The 17,647-nt window shown below is 40.3% G+C and overlaps 2 protein-coding genes across 4 annotated transcripts; both read left to right on the forward strand.

Annotated features, from left to right (window-relative positions):
* Positions 1-3,351: 3,351 nt before the first annotated feature.
* Positions 3,352-6,022, forward strand: LOC147135010 (uncharacterized). Of its 3 annotated transcripts, none has more exons than XM_086056031.1 (2): positions 3,352-4,680; positions 4,948-6,022. In XM_086056031.1, the coding sequence occupies exon 1, from the start codon at positions 3,490-3,492 to the stop codon at positions 4,450-4,452; it is 963 nt and encodes a 320-aa protein (XP_085912157.1). In that variant the 5' UTR covers positions 3,352-3,489; the 3' UTR covers positions 4,453-4,680; positions 4,948-6,022. The 3 variants fall into 3 exon arrangements, with proteins under 3 accessions (XP_085912157.1, XP_085912158.1, XP_085912156.1); XM_086056032.1 differs by having other exon boundaries at positions 5,050-6,022; XM_086056030.1 differs by having other exon boundaries at positions 3,352-5,873; positions 5,976-5,997.
* A 5,040-nt stretch (positions 6,023-11,062) lies between these two features.
* hoxb13a (homeobox B13a) lies at positions 11,063-13,438 on the forward strand. The gene is made up of 2 exons (XM_086055760.1): positions 11,063-11,931; positions 13,028-13,438. The coding sequence occupies exons 1-2, from the start codon at positions 11,211-11,213 to the stop codon at positions 13,273-13,275; spliced, it is 969 nt and encodes a 322-aa protein (XP_085911886.1). The 5' UTR covers positions 11,063-11,210; the 3' UTR covers positions 13,276-13,438.
* The last annotated feature ends 4,209 nt before the right edge of the window (positions 13,439-17,647 follow it).

The raw sequence follows: 17,647 nt of genomic DNA on the forward strand, positions 1-17,647 counted from the left end.
ATATGGAAAGGACTTGTCAAGACATCCAGAGAAAGCCTGAAGATCGATTTATCAGAGCAAAATGTATGTACGATGGCTGATGACATTGAAAAAGGAATGCAAGACATGATGAAGGTAATGAAATATGAGAGCGTACTTCGCCATCTCCTTGCGCAACATGCAAAATGGACGCTTGTGAAGCAGTAACTAAAGATATAATGAAAATCATTAATGAACGCATAACAGCAATGGATGGTGACTTTGATCCAAATAGAGAATTCATCAACTCCTGTCCCATGAGTATGCTTATTCCATCTACGGTACAGCTTAACAATCAAGCATCAGCAAACAGTCAAACACATCAAGCATCAACGCTCAAAGGATTGAGGCAGCTGCGGAATTGGCGGCGAAAGTAGCAGAATATAAAATCGTGCAAGATGAAATCAAGCAAAAGGAGAAAATAAGACACATAGAGGAGCAACACAGAAGGGAATTGGAAGTCCAAAAATCGGAACTTGAGCGATTAAAGTCAGAAAATGAAATGCTAGGTGCTCGTGCTAAACTTGAAATTTATGACAAAGAAATCAGCAGAGAAATGGATATGGGCATTCAGCAAATGCAGAACACTAGTGACCATCAATCAATTCATGAAGCACTAGTACCCCCTAGTGGCGTACCTCGCCCATTTACTTCACAAAACAATGTGTCTATCCCCACATACTCCAATGTATCTTATCGAGGTCCACAAGTTGCCACACCAGCAGGTCCACTAGTTGCCACACCAGCACCTTCTACAGACATTTCCCAATTGGCCCAAGCAATCCAAAACAGCATAGCTATTAACAGAATCCCTGTGCCGATGCTCACAGTTTTCAGCGGCGACCCAATTACCTACATTCAATGGAAGGCATCATGCGTTTCACTTGTAAGCTGCAAAAGCATTCCACCATCTGATAAGCTTCATTTGCTAAAAAGATACGTCACAGGCTCAGCACAAAATTGTATTGGGGGCACATTTTATTGCAATGATGAAGAGGCATATAAAGATGCATGGCAAAAGCTTGATCAACGTTACGGACAACCCTTTCTTATCCAACGAGCTTTTAGAGACAAATTAGCAAAATGGCCTTAAGTAAGTCCAAAGGATGCAGAAGGGTTAAGGAAATTTTCAGACTTTCTAAATGCGTGCCTCCAAGCTACACCACATGTAAAAGGCCTTGAAATATTAATTGACTGTGAGGAGAATCAAAAGCTGTTGCAGAAGGTCCCAGAATGGTTGGCAGCTCGATGGAATCGCCTGGTCACAGTCACACTTATGGATGGCAAAGATTTTCCTTCTTTCTTGGACTTTGCACAGTTCGTGGCTGTTGAGGCAGAGATTGCATGCAACCCTGTCACTTCTTCATACGCCCTTCATTCATGCAACTCATCCTATGAGAAAAGGAGCACAAAGACCTTTAAACCAAATAGATCTACTCAAGCCTTTGCAATGCAAACCATGGAACACAATGACAAGGCAAGGACAACCAGCACAAAAGTAAAGGTACCCTGCATGCTTTGCAAAGATGAAGAACACCAGTTACCAAAGTGCACAGACTTCTCAAAAAAGCACCTTGAAGAGAAGCGAGCATATATTATGGACAATAGACTGTGCTTTGGATGTTTAATGGTGGGCCATAATGCCAAAGATAGTCGCCATCGCCACATTTGTGACATCTGCAAAAGAAGGCATCCTACTTGTATGCACAATGACAATCACAAGACTACAGAAAAGTCTTCAACTCCTGTTATCACCACTCCAAGCGCTCCAAATGACACACTCGCAGCCACCGCTCTCAATATATCTAAGGTGGGTCAATCAAATATTACATCCATGATAGTTCCAGTATGGGTGTCTACGGCTCAGAATCCATTCAAGGAACTCTTAGTGTACGCACTATTAGACACTCAGAGCGATAGTACATTTGTCAGCGAAGAAGTAAGCAACCGGTTACAAGCAGTCAATCACCCTCTAAGGTTAAAGTTAGCTACCATGCTTGGTGTCCACTCCATTGCTAACAGTAACAGAGTATTTGGTCTGTGCGTGAGGAGTTACAACTCAGACATTCGCATTGACCTTCCTCCCTCATACACAAAGGACTTTATTCCCATCAATTATGACAATATACCCACTTGTGACACTGCAAAACAATGACCACACCTCACAGAAATCGCTGAAAAATGACCACCTCTACTGAATTGTGATGTTGGAATACTCACCGGATTTAACTGTCCTAGAAGTTTAGCTCCAAGACAAGTTATGCTCAGAGACATCAATGAACCATATGCAATCCCCAGCAGTCAGAACCCCACTCCCGCTGGGAAGAGCACACCTCAACCCCCGTCAGGAAAATCTACCCCGAGTTCCAGTGATGTACAGCTAACAGAAGAGGCCTAAGGACTAAGGACCTGCTGAAGAAATTCCAGACCAAGCGCACAGGCCTGAGCAGTGAGCAGACTGTCAACGTGCTGGCGCAGATTTTGAAATGCCTCAATCCGGAGCGCAAAAACGTTAACGATAAAATGCACTTTTATCTCACGGAATAAACGTGGGGGCTAGGATGGGCTCCAGCTCACTGGTGAGCTTTTTGAACAAAGGCGCTGTAAAAAATTGATGGATGGTTGAAACAAACATGGACAGAAGGGGGAGGAGGGAAGTGAGGGAATCATTTTATAGTGTTTTGTTATTGTAATATGACACCAGATCTGGAGCTTAACTGCTCCAAATGAAGTGATTGGGAGGTGATATTTTCTCCTAAATTAACTTCATATATAGTAACAGAAATAATGTACTGAATTAAAAAAAGCTGTTCATAACTGAGAACTTGCTTGATAGAATCACATTGTTTTCTAATAAAATTTGATCATACAAGGGTAAAAAAAAAAAAAAAATGTGATCTCGGGTGGAGTATTGTTGGCGGTTCCACCGCATTGCTCAATGAAACTGAATCAAGTTTGTGCCACAGGGTTACTATAAAAGAACTTCCATTATGTAACTCCCATGGATGTAATTAATATGCCAGAGTCCGTTTCACAAGAGGATCGCGTATTTCTGAACAAGCTCAAGGAATAAGGAAAAATGAGCAAGGACACTGTGAGATGCCTCTACCATTCAAACAAAGGCTGCACTTACCCAACAACAAAAAGTTTGCTGAAATCAGACTTGCACACTTAAAGCGAAAATTCAACAAAGATGAGAAGTACAAGAACGACTATATAGCGTACATGAAAAACATTTTTGAAAGGGGTGATGTCAAAGAAGTACAAAATGACGGAAAGCAAGGTGAACAATGGTACATCCCCCATCATGGAATTTATCACCCCAAAAAGCCCACTAAACTACGTGTTGTGTTTGATTGTTCTGCTAAACACACGGGTACAAGTTTGAATGATCATCTTCTTCAAGGGCCAGACCTAATAAACAATCTAACAGGAAGCTTACTACGGTTCAGGCCTCATCCTATTGCTCTAATGTGCGATATAGAGAAGATGTTCCACCAGTTTCATGTCCAGCAGTGTGACAGAGATTACCTGCGTTTCCTGTGGTGGAAAAATGGCAATACAGACATCCAGCCACAGATCTATGGGACGAAGGCACATCTTTTTGCTGCAGCATCCTCACCAGGCTGTGCAAATTACGGACTAAAGTACTTGGCCAAAGAACATTGTCACTCACACCCAATTGGATCGGAGTTCATGGAAAGGGACTTTTATGTGGACGACGGAGTCACAAGCACAAACACTGTTGAAAAGGCAATACAACTTGCACAAGAGGCCACAGAAATATGCAAGCAAGGAGGGCTTCGGCTACATAAATTCATCTCAAACAGTCATGCTGTTCTACAAAGAATTCCACCCTCTGAATGTGCTGTAGACACAACAACAAAGGACCTGACATTCAAAGACAAGCCACATGAAAGAACCTTGGGCATTCTGTGGAGTATTGAAGAGGATACTTTCAGATTTGATAACTCTTTAAAAGATCAACCAGCAACACGACGAGGCATTCTTTCAACTGTTGCATCCATCAATGACCCACTTGGCTTCTTGGCACCATATGTGCTCAACGGCAAAAGGATCTCACAGGAAATGTGCCACCAAGGTATCAAATGGGATGACACCCTGCCAGAAACATTAAGACCAAGGTGGGAGAACTGGCAACGTGACTTTGTCAACCTTGACAAAGTCCATATACCTCGTTGTTACATGCCGGCTGGTTTCGGAGAGCGCAAAGAAATTGAGTTGCACCACTTTTCGGATGCGAGTACAAGTGGTTATGGACAATGCACATATTTAAGGGCTATAAATGTTAAAGAGGAGATTCACTGTTCACTGGTAATAGATAAAGCCCGCGTTTCTCCTACTAAACTGACTACAATCCCCAGACTTGAGCTATCTGCAGCTGTAGTTTCAGTCTCAGTTAGCAACATGTAGAAAGATGAGCTTTTGTACGCTCAAGTCAAAGATCCCTGGTATGAGCAGAACTGTTGCTTCTTTTATCCGCCATTGTGTGATTTGTCGCAGACTTCGCAGAGCTCCAGAGGGCCAGAGAATGAGCGATCTACCGGCTGAACCGTTAGAGCCATCTACGGCCTTCACATATTGCGGCATGGATTGTTTTGGTCCTTTTGTCACCACTGAGGGAAGGAAACAACAAAAACGGTATGGACTTTTGTTCACTTGCTTTTGCTCCCGCGCCATTCACGTTGAGCTGTTGGAGGACTTGTCTACTGATGCATTTATAAATGCATTAAGGTGTTTCATTGCTATTAGGGGTGCAGTCCGCCAAATTCATTGTGATCAGGGAACAAACTTTGTTGGTGCACAAAATGAGTTTAAAGCAGCCTTAAAGGAACTAGACACTCAAAGATTGACTATGTATCTATCATAAAAACATTGCGACTTTGTGATGAATGCACCCCACTCCAGCCCTGCAGGTGGAGTGTGGGAACGCCAAATAAAGACAGTCAGAAGTGTATTGAGTACCACTCTGTCGCTTTCCCATGGTCGACTCAACAATGCTTCTTTAAGGACTTTATTCTATGAAGCCATGGCCATCGCCAATAGTCGTCCATTGACTGTGGATAACCTCAACAACCCTGACAGCTTGGAGCCACTCACTCCTAGCCACCTTTTGCACCTGAAGTCCAGCGCAGCACTCCCTCCTCCTGGTGCTTTCCCTCAAATGGACCTGTACGGAGCAAAGAGATGGCGTCGTGTACAATTCTTGGCTGATCAGTTCTGGTGCAGGTGGAGACTCGAGTATCTGCACAACATTATTGCCAGACAGCGGTGCCATTAACCAAAAAGAAACTTCAAAGTAGGCGATGTTGTGTTGGATGTTGATGAACAGTTACCCAGAGGTGAGTGAAGACTTGCCAGAGTCTTGGAGACTGTCATTGGCAAGGACGGACTCGTGAGAAGAGTGAAAATCTCCTTTGGAGACAAAAAACTGAATAACAAAGGTCAACGCACGAGTAAGCCTTCTGTTGTAGATTGTCCTGTGCAAAAGCTAGTTCTGATACTGGAATGTTCACAAGGTAGCAACTAGAAGTAGTTGTTAGTTGTAGAAAATTATTCGTTACAGTTCTTCGAATGTACTCTGAACTCATAATTTTGGTGGGAGCGTAAATATTCGTTATCATGTTATTTCAACAACATTAGTTAATTGTTTAATTTTGAAATGTGCATCGAAAATTGTCACTTCCTGTGTAGTGTTTCCTGTTTAGCGCAGTGCACAAATTAGCAGCTTGATTGTATTAACTATGTTCATTCTTGTCAAAAGCGACGCCGACTTACAGAGACACAGTAAACGGTCTCACGTTACACAGGCAACCCCTCCGAAGAGGCAAAAAGTGTGTAATTTGATGCAGTTAATTATTCGTGTTTGTAAATATTGAGTGTTGAATGTGAAAGGTGTTTGCTAATGTTTGCACGTGTTTTGAAATGTGTTTCAGCTCTTACGGCGATTTAGGCTACGGATATGGTGATTACGTCATGAATGAATTCCACGGTCATGGATAATTGTTGCTCAACAAATAAAAGCCAAACATCATCAGTAAAGTTTCATCCTTGGTCGGAGGGAATGCTACATAATATACAGTGTGTGTGTGTGTGTGTGGGGGGGGTATGTATATGTATGTATATGTATGTATTTATATATATATATATATATATATATACAATAATAGTAACTAACTATAAATAAGATGATAGGAAAAAGTTATTATTTTTTTGACAATAATTAACATCTGAATTCTATGCTCAGACTGTCACTATGATTTCAACTTGGTTGTTTTGTTTTTGGCAGTGTTTAACTACAGGAAAGTTCAAGTGCAAAGTGCAATCTAAAACCTGACTTTTCTAGCCTTCTTTGATGCAAAGGGTTACATCAGGGGTGGTCAAGTCTGGTCCGCAAGAGCCCCTTTCCATCCTGTTTTCCATCTCTCCCTGCCTGCAAAATACCTGATTCAAATGATCACGGTTGAAAATGAATAAATATATATATTTAGCAGTAGACGGGAGACACCCTGAATTGGTTGCCAGCCAATCGCAGGGCACACAGTCCGCACTCACAATCACACCTAGGGGCAATTTAGAGAGTCCAATCAACTGACCATACATGTTTTTGGAATGTGGGAGGAAACCGGAGTACCCGGAGAAAACCCACGCAGGCACGGGGAGAACATGCAAACTCCACACAGGGAGGCTGGAACCGGGATTGAACCCACGACCTCTGAACTGTGAGGCAGACGTGCTAACCTAACCAGTCGTCCACCGTGCCGCCGTTTGCATTTCATTTACATTTAAATGAATAGCGTTTTTTTTAAATGAATGAATATTGAAAGATCTAAACATTCTACATACTGTCCCATTAAATTGACAGTGCGGAAAATGCACTTACCTATATATTTGTTTTAATGATTCGGTTAATAGTTCGGTCCATACGTAATAATATAGGGAGAAATGTTGATCATTGTTTTCCAGAGTAAAAGCAGATGTTTGCAAATGTATTTTTTAGATTCAACACAATGATATTAAATCCGATTAGAGGACTAAAGAAATATAAGAATATTTACTGCTGAGAAGCTGACATATTGAGATTTTGGAAAATTTTAGGTCTCACAACAATTAATTGATTATACAAAATAATGATTGATAATTTGATTATTGATTAGTTGTTGACTAATTGATTACTCATTGCAGCTCTAAAGAGTGTGTGTGTGTGTGTGTATACATTCACCTTTTGTTGATTGGGAGTTCAGTTTTGAAATTGCAATGTCATCATGGTGCACTCGTGTTGTAAATATAAAATGTATTGCTTCAGAAAAGAGAGTTTTAAATGCAATATTTTACAAATCTGAGAAGGGCTTCATAAATAAATGTGTAATTTGTATAGGTTCCATGTGACCCATCCCACTATCCACCATACGATTTATTAAGATAACATGCATTGTAAAGTGAAAATATAATGAGTTCCTCATCCTTTATTATTATTATTACTATTATTATCATTATTATTATTATTAATATAATATATTTCTACACACACACACACACACACACGGATGATGGATGGATATTATTACATTAATTTAGTTATTTGTACTGACTGCGTGAAGATATGCCGTTATCTCCCTGCATGAAGTTATTTGGTGAAATGAATAGAATGCTTGGAAGATAAGATATTCATTTATTTATATAAATTAAGAAAATTATGAAAACGTTTGCTGAAGTTCAAAATGTTTTGTGAAGAACCAGAAAAACAAAAAATTATCGGAATCAGCCGTCTTTGTTGTTTATATTCGTCTCGAACGCTTTGAAGTCGAAAGTGGGACAAACTGATTTCCCACCTTCCTCGAATGCGAATGCGGTGAGTTTTGCGGTAAGGTAATCTTATGGAGGTGAGGGAGGGGGCAGTCATCATGAAGATGGGGTGGGAGGGGGGGGGGTCATGACATCGGCTCCCATGTGTGAAGGACAGAAACACTAGACCTCCCAAAGCATCAGGGTTGCAGTTTGTTTTTTCCACACAATTTAGATGCAGGAAACGGTGAAATTGTGAATGGTTTAAATTATAATGACACGAAAGAGGCCTTGACAAGAATTGTGAAGTCTAGCTGTACAAATCCACTGAATCATTTGCCACTTTTTTGTTTGTTTGTTTGTTTGTTTGTTAAAACTACAGTTTTGGACAACAACAATCTCTGGATAAAACTGATAAAAAACTGATCGTCGGGATGGATGTTTTAGAAAGTCAATTTTGTTTAGTTTTTATTTTTCACGATTTTGCAATAGATCTACTGATCTAAATTTAAAGAACTACAACCCTGACATTTCTCTCAGACAATGCGTGTTATGTAATGGTGCTTGAAAAAACACACTATATATATGCCACATGAAAGTAAAGGTATCATACCGACACAAATATTGTGACTAACATCATAATGTTCTACTGGCGCTACCAAAAAGGAACGAAAGAAACGCTCCAAGGAAAGCCCTCAACTGTGTATTTAAAATAAAACACAACAAACACAAAATTTTATTTTACAAATTGCGTTCTTGAGTTCTTTCTTAAATATGGCGATGGCGAAAGAATGCTAAACAAAATGCGAAAAAAAATTGAGTACAGGTCATATCTTCTTATACAATGTGAACGCAGAGTATGCATTTTATAAACAGGTGCGCTTTTAAATAAATCTACAAAAGTGTTTTATTTTATTCTCATATTTCACATAATTCACAACTCGTCCGACTGCCATCACTGTATGAATGCAACACGCGCGCAAAAAAAAAGGAGCCCATGGTTACACACCTTACTCGGAGGCATCTGAAGTCGATATAGAATACTTAAAAATATATCTTCTCGCCGTCACAACTCAAATTGATTGAGAAACAATAGTTGCACATTTTCTTCATAATGACAACAAATCTATTGCGAGTGGACGTCCATACTCAAGTCTTCATTATTTAAAAAAAATTGTTGTGTCTCGATGATAGTAATAACAAAATGTGTGGAAATCTTCCCGATAAACGGTAAAGGTGAGTTTGATGAATACAAACGATGCGCTCAGGTTGATGTACTGTATGTTGGGAACTTCCGTCTTGATGTTTGTCTTCATACTGGATAAATACTGGTTATATTAGGGCGTGTGATGACTCATTGAGAGAGCGTCATTGAGACAGAGTGGCGTCTTCCTGGTCTCCTCTTGCAAGCAGACGCGCGCGCACCTACCCGCACACGCACACAAACACACGCACGCACATATAAAGCTTTGAAAAGGTGGCGGTGGCCTTGAACTTGATCTTAGTACATCTGTCTGCCCCCGCCCCCCACTCTTTTTGCGTCAAACTTGACCTTGAACCTCCGAGGCCCGTCTGAGTGCAGACCACACTGCGGGAGAGCGCCACTCAAGGCTTCTGTGTGTGGCCTCTGGCGAGTTGCATGTGATGTGCCACATACTGCAAATGAAGGTGCTTGCCTTCAGGGATTGCAAGAATTACGTGGAATGTATTTTTCTTCTTATTGTAATTGAAAATGCCAATTGAAAAAAAAGAAAATATTTGTCTTCAGGAAAATACCATCATCTGTGTATCATATTTATTGAGGAAATATTCTCTTCTGCTTATGGGACCAGGTCAGAGTAAATAACATGAAATATGCCTCAGGTAATAAGACACGCGCAATGAAAAACAATTGATCTGGTACGTCATACTTTGACATTCTACAAAGACGCATGTTGGATAATCTGAACAACATTAGGATTTGTTTTGTTTTTTGGACCCGATCATGTTAGAAAAATATTTATATGACAAATGGACCAATGGAAAATACCGCGTCTGGTATTTTTACTTTTTAAAATACACATAGAAATGTTTTCACAGGAGTATAATGAAATATTGTACATCCATCAATTTTCCAGACACCTTATTCTCATCATCAGTTATAAGGTGGAGCTTCCAGATGACTTTGGGCGAGAAGCACGGTACAATCTAATATCCATCCATTATCCATACCGCTTGTCCTCACAAGGGTCGCGGGCGTGCTGGAGCCTATCCCAACCATAGTTCCCGGAGAAAACCCACGCAGGCACGGGGAGAACATGCAAACTCCACACAGGGAGGCCGGAGCCGGGATCGAACCCTCTGAACTGTGAGGTGGACGTGCTAAACAGTCGCCCACCGTGCCGTCTACAATCTAATAATTATTGTAAATGTTAACATATCTTATTTTGCTATGATTCAAAAATTGACGTAACTGATCCATCCATCTCTATCTATCTATCTATCTATCTATCTATCTATCTATCTATCTATCTATCTATCTATCTATCTATCTATCTATCTATCTATCTATCTATCTATCTATCTATCTATCTATCTATCTATCCATCTATCCATCTATCCATCCATCTATCTGTCGGTGTTGCAAATTAGATTTTGTTCTCAGATGCCTTACCTGATAAATAAAGATTGAGTTAAACGAATAGAATATTGATACTGCTATTATTTGGGGGTTTGTCAATATTTCCTGCGGCATAACATTTATGCTTCGTATTTTTACACATGTTGTGACACACAGTCATAATTTTCATTGTCTAAAACCACTGCAGTTGGTGGTTTGGCACACTGCATTGCGCTTTCTTTACGCACGGCGCAAAACCCGCATGCTTGTCGCTGTGTTGTTTTTATTCGCGGTTATCGAAACAGGGAAACCTCCTTGTGTGGATTACATGAGCGAAAGACATCAGATTGACAAATTCTAACTATACGATCAATAGCTCCCGACACATGTAGTTAATATTCTTCACTGCCAGCTCGAGCTCCATTAAAAATATTTTCCTTGAGTGACAATCCCGAAACACATCGTCTTTTCCGTTTTTGTGTGTGCGTGTAGTTCTTCCTATCACGTGACTGCTCTGGCTCATCCAATGGACACCCGACCAACCCCATCTTCTCCTCTCAAAGCGGTTTGCGTCAAGATATGAAACTGGATGACCGGCTGGTTAGTGACGGTCTTTTCCTCAGTCTGTAAGCACTCCGCGTCACGCATGCGATGACTGTGTGCGTGAGGACAATACTAATCTCTTATACCTTACTTGTGCGTGCACAGCAGTCGGAGCAGATGTAGGCGCGCTTTACGTTGCATGTAACAAACCAAAGCAGAGCGTGATCGTGGGTAAAGAGTTCATATGACAACCTCATTGGTCCTCAACCCTCGCTGGTCGGCGGAAACGGTAATGTTTGTTTATGACAATAATCTGGACGAGTTGAACAAGAACATGGAGGGGTTGGTGGGCAGCGGGAACTTCACCACCACTGCGGTTAACCAGTGCCGCAACATCATGGCTCATTCGGCGGCCGCGGCTGCACTCAGCGGCCATCCGTCGGCTTTAGTGCATTCTTCAGCCGGCTACTCCACCATGGACGTGTCGGTATCGGGTCCCAGTGATGCATCTGCATCGTCGGTGAAAACGTGCGCGGCGGGACCGTGTTCAGCAGCGGCCGTGCCCCACCAGAGCACTTCCGCAGCACCTGCTTTACCTTACGGCTACTTTGGCAACGGCTACTATCCGTGCAGGATGGGGCGTGGTCCAGTCAAATCGTGCACGCAGGCTACTGGAGCCGCGCTCAGCTCTCAGTACATGGACACCACCGTGAGCTCCGACGAATACCCCAACCACAGGCCAAAGGAGTTCGCTTTCTACCACGGCTACCCGAGTCCATACCAATCCATGGCAAGCTACTTGGATGTGTCCGTGGTCCAGACGTTGGGTACTGCTGAGCCGCGCCATGACAACCTCATCCCCATGGACAGCTACCAGCCATGGGCTCTCACCAACGGCTGGGGGGGACAGATGTACTGTTCCAAAGACCAGGGGCAGAGCCACCTCTGGAAATCCGCGTTGGCTGGTAAGAATTCATTAATTGCCGCACTGGGCTATAATTAACTGATCGGATTCAGGTATTTCCTCATTTGACAAAACAAACAACAAGTGTCGTGCATGTCTGCGTGTCTCATGTATCATTAGCATTTTGTTAACGTACCATATTTAGCATTTATTAATGCATCGTTCAAGCAGACAATTATGTGCATAATACTGTCTTATTCGCACAACTGTATGCAGGGCTGTAAACTGAATGAGTTTAAAAACATATTTCAACAGGCCTACCACCGTACGTTTGTTCGAGTAAAGTTTTTTTTAAACCATCAGAGTAACCAGAAACGTTTTATGCTTTTCACATCCTGTATTAGGAAATCTATAAATTACATATAAATATAACCCCTGCTAATATGAAATGGTTACTGAACAGAGCGTCATTATCTTAACTGATGGATTATTAACTAAGAATATGAATTAATTTAAAGTTAAAGCACCCATGTTGCACACAATGCTGCATATAGGCGTATAGTACAAAAGAGATCCACTTAAAATTTGGTTGGTTCCATTTTACTGGTTCTTTATTATTTGATAAATATGATTTTTATTTGATGCTAAAAAATGCGTGATGCAAAAGAGACTTTTAAAGTAAGATAAAAAAAAATCAGTAAAATAGAAGAAAAAAAAATCAAAATCAGAAAGAAACGCTAATCCAATAAAAAAATGCAGACAGTGCAACATATATTGCATTGCAAAGCAACAACACAATATGCTTCACAATAATCTTAAATGTAAATGAGTTCCAATGAGTTATATATATATATATATATATATATCCATCCATCCATCCATTACCGATACCGATTATCCTCACAAGGGTCGCGCTGGAGCCTATCCCAGCTGTCTACAGGTCGGCACTGCAAAGGTGAAACTGTATATATATATATATATATATATATATATATATATATATATATATATATATATATATATATATATATATATATGTGTGTTTTTTAATGAACAAACATGGCATAAATTGATGGTCCATCTTGGTATCATGATAGACAATGAAGCAAAATGTGGCAAAGCGTTTCTTATGGTGTTTCCTCTGTGATTGTCATCAGATGTGGTTGCCCACCAGCAAGAATGTTCCCCTTTTCGCCGAGGAAGGAAGAAGCGGATACCTTACACAAAGGTGCAGCTGAAGGAGCTCGAGAAAGAATATTCCGCCAACAAATTCATCACGAAGGACAAGAGAAGGAAGATTTCGGCCGCGACGAACCTTTCGGAGAGGCAGATCACTATCTGGTTCCAGAACAGGAGGGTAAAGGAGAAGAAATTTGTGACTAAAGTGAAAAACAGCACGCCTTAGCATCATGCTCATTTGGACCATAACTGTTGGAATTTGTGTTAGCATAAACATGACACCCAGGTGAGGCATTTGGGTGATTAATCATGAAATGCTCCAACATGCTGTGACTGATCTGGTCTATCACAAAAGACGCATATTGTATCATGACATGTAGGACATGTGAATGAACCAAATAAGCCCTCGATTAAACTCAATTTCAGGCATTTTGTAAATATGACATCAACTCAATTTTAACGATCTTGTCTGTTTTCATTTGCTATTGTTGCCTGTGTGTCAAGTGATGTTTATAACGGGTTCAGATTTTATTACAGTACGAATGGGATTTTTTTTAAATGCAGCTGTCCAGTGCATTTTAAAGTAGACCTTGAATTGAATAATTTACTGTGCCAACGTGCACGAAGCTCCGGGAATGGTTGTAATTGGCTTGGATAGCCACTTGAAAGTGCTGATAGGCAAGGACATTAGTTGCTCAAGCTACTGGAACAATACCCGACTGTTGATACTGTCTGTACACTTATGAATAAAAACTCGTTATGAGCATCTCTTCATTCAAATATGTAAAAGCATGACAATGAAACATATACAATAAAATGCATTTCAATATAAGGAAATATTGTCGTTTTTGTTGTGTTTATAATTAATTTAATTTGTCACAATTCATTTGATAAAAATATACATGACGTGAAGGTTAAAAATGTGCTTTCACCCCACACACACACACACACATTATATATATATATATATATATATATATATATATATATATATATATATATATATATATATATATATATATATAAAGTACTTGGTTTTCGGTTGCACACTATTAAAATTGTAAAACGAATACATACAATTTGTTTGTTTTTTAGGAAATCACCGGAAAATCACACTACATTTTACATGCTGAAATGATATATATATATGTATGAACTAAATAGGGATGGACCGTGAAAAGTTTGCCCTTGACATTCACAGTAAATGGCCACTAATATATCAGTGGACTGGACTCTGTCCATTTTACAAGAGGAGAAAACTGTGTTGACACACACACACGCGCGCACCCAAACGCACACACACGCACACTCACAGACACATGCACGCACACATTCACTTGCACACACACTTACACGTGCACACACATTCAAGATTTGTCTTTCCTCTTCAACTGCGTCAGCATTTCATCGACACGTGTCGATGAAAAGCACGTGATGATCTTTAATTTAATGTCTCTTGGTCTTGAAATCTACACTGATAAGCATCACGCAAATAAATTGCAGGGGTTGCAGTGTCCACAATCAGCAGTGAGCTCGGCGGTGTCCGCTGCTGGCTTGTTGACACTCTTTACAACGCAGCCTCTGTCCGCCCTTAAAACCAACAATACTGACGGAAGTTCGAAGGCCCATAAAGTGCCTTCTGCGCCTTTTTGTCTAAATAGCAGAGAAAGATGAGGACGAAAAAAATCTGCAACATTATCGCATGCTATCGCATTATAGCAAACAATTTAATTTATCCATGGCGTGCATTTGATTAATATTTTTGCTTCACTTACATTTGTACAGCAATAGTCTGAATGAAAACAAATAATTAAATATTTTGAGGGACAAATACATTGAATAATATAATATAATTGCATGATGAGGAATACCGTATGTGAAAAATGAATCTTCTTGTACGTTTAAAAATGTTACGAGCATAACATGCAAAATATACAAAAGGTACAATAGCAAGGGGACATGAAAAGACAGAAGCGCGTTTCGGTTCTTATTTCGATAGTGATTTAAGAAAACATGATAGCACATAGTATAAAACAAATTCAATATGGATTTATGTGCAATGTAAATATTTCATATTATAAATACATTGATAATTGGCTTGCTTAATCTGGAGAAGTAACATTAGATTTGAAAATTCTTAGATTAAAAACAATTAAAGAATAATGGTTTAATATATCGTCACCCTATTAAAATAATACCTAAATCAGTTTTTCTTTTTTTTTTCAGAAAACACTTGAAACCGAACCACATACCGATGATCCTATATGTATTAATAATTTCATTTCAGGCGTAAAATTGAATGATCTGTTGAACTAAGGATGCAGCCGATTTTCCCAGAGGTGGCCAGCATCCTAAAGGGATGTTTAAGGTAAAAAAATTAAAATTGTCAAAATATGATTTAGGCGTTTATTTTAAGAGGCTGACGAGATGATATACTGTATAATCTAGACTCTAAGAACGGCTGTGTTAAAAATAACACAATTTTGAGTAAAAAATGGACCGATCCACATATTGGGTCAATTTGACCCACCTTTTTGAGGTGTTTTGTACAAACAGCCCAATTTTTCGGTTGTTTTGGACAACCCCGAGCCCCCAAACACACACATTTTTGGGGTTGTTTTCTGAAAAATAACCCAGAAAGTTGGGTCGTGTAGTTGATCGGTCCATGTTTGACCGAAAATTGTGTTATTTTTAACCTAACTCTTTTTAGAGTGTAATGAGAAATATTCACTCAGTCATTAAAAATACATTTTCAGTTGTAATAGCCAAAACATAAACACCAGCTGACTTTGGGCACGAGGCGGGTACACCGAGAAACAGTCGACAGCCAATTACAGGGCAATGGATTATTATTATTATTATTATTATTATTATTATTATTATTATTAATAGCTGCAATATAGCCGCGGCATATTGCTCCAATAAGGCAAGCAGACATAATCGTCTGGTTGTTGAAAGAATTAGTCACACTACGTTGGCGGCTCTGGATAAGAGATTTAATAGGTAATTAAGATAGATTTTAATACATCGTTTACGCTCACATCTTTTGGAACAGGCCTACACACTATTTAAAATTGATTAAAAGAAAGAAGACAAGTTAACAAGTTTGTGTGCCTTTTATTTTGTGACCTCGCTGGAATAGCATTGAAGGACAGAAAGAGAAACATTTACTTGACTAATTTATCGTAAACCCCGTTTGAAATCAAGTGCCAATGAAATAGCACTGCCAAGGGACGTGGTCAGCCTATATCATCAATACGCGATGCAACAAGCCGTGATTGAAGCAAGTCTGCGCGCACGCAATAACGCGCACACGCGCGCGAATTGATAAATAATAAGGACAGAAAAATGCCAGATTGGCATGAACACAATTCTTTTAAATGTATCAAACATTTGATTTTAGCAACTCACGAACTTCAAACCGCACACTCTGCTGTATATTTGTGAGTTGCACACGTAGCAGCAAATCACACACATGCAGAAACGCAAGGAGAATGAAAGGAGTGGGGAAACAGTGCCGTATCTCTTGAGCAAGGGTATAGGTAGGGGGGCACCTCGAAAGTAGCCATGGAAGGAACCAGACTAGCTTCTTTCTCACAGCTATGTTTGGGCATTTTCGCATGTGTCTTCAGCATGACTTGAACCGCGGACTCTCGAGGCTCCATTGTCCATGTCATTATGCATGAACTACTAATAAATGATTAAAATCTGCAATCCTCTCCACCCATTTTTAAAAGAACCATTCCTATACAGACAACTCTTGCTTCTGCTAAAAAAAAAGCCATTTTGATAATGCAACATTAAATACTTACACCAGGGTGATGATTTATACAGGCGGATATGTAAATGTATTGAATATGGGCCATTTCATTATGAGGAGCACATCTGTTGGCAGATGTCAGTGTTGTAAAGTGTGGAGCCTAGTGGCCGACTGTACAACATAAAGCGGGACTGGTTTATTGTCAGTGTACAGTCCAGATGGCTCCTTTCTTCCTTCCCCTTGAATCACTGTTTTCACATCCAACCATCTATTCATCCGTCAAGCTTCTAAAACCTATACTACATGAACTGTTGTATTCTATTCTATTCTATTCTATTTATTGTATAGTATTGTATATTACTCAAAGAGACAGAAAATGCTCACACACTTGGCACACGTACACACATGCCCTCGCACACACACACGCACACGCGCACACACGCACGCGCGCACACGCGCACGCGCACACACACGCACACACGCACGCACAACACACAGCTCCCTTGAGTATACTTCATGCTTCAGACCAGGAATGCAGCGCTATGAGCTTGTTTTTCCCAAGTTCATGTCTAACAGTGACCACCTCCTTCTACACGCATGCATGTGTGCGCACACGTGCACACACACACACACACACACTCACACACCCTACCATTTTACCACCTTTTCCCCACTCCACCCCTCCTCTTTTGTCTGCATTGCGGACTGTCTTTTTGTTTCCGAGGTTGGACTTTGCTGTTGAACTTGAGACAGACAGACAGCTTGTAAACTGTTAGTAGTCTGGCCCATGTCTCGTCTGAAATTGTGTGGAATGGCCGGGAGGGGGTAAGGGTGGGGG

This window comes from Filicampus tigris, chromosome 16 (genome assembly GCF_054856515.1).
Source record: "Filicampus tigris isolate MCC_2025a chromosome 16, RoL_Ftig_1.0, whole genome shotgun sequence".
Taxonomy (NCBI): Eukaryota; Metazoa; Chordata; class Actinopteri; order Syngnathiformes; family Syngnathidae; genus Filicampus; species Filicampus tigris.

What these genes read in the sequence shown, in the direction of transcription:
- hoxb13a (XM_086055760.1), top strand. Translation starts at nt 11,211, where the DNA reads ATGACAACCTCATTGGTCCTCAACCCTCGCTGGTCGGCGGAAACGGTA. An exon ending in CTGGAAATCCGCGTTGGCTG is followed by an intron (nt 11,932 to 13,027) that starts GTAAGAATTCAT and finishes GATTGTCATCAG; the next exon opens with ATGTGGTTGCCCACCAGCAA.
- LOC147135010 (XM_086056031.1), top strand. Translation starts at nt 3,490, where the DNA reads ATGTGCGATATAGAGAAGATGTTCCACCAGTTTCATGTCCAGCAGTGT.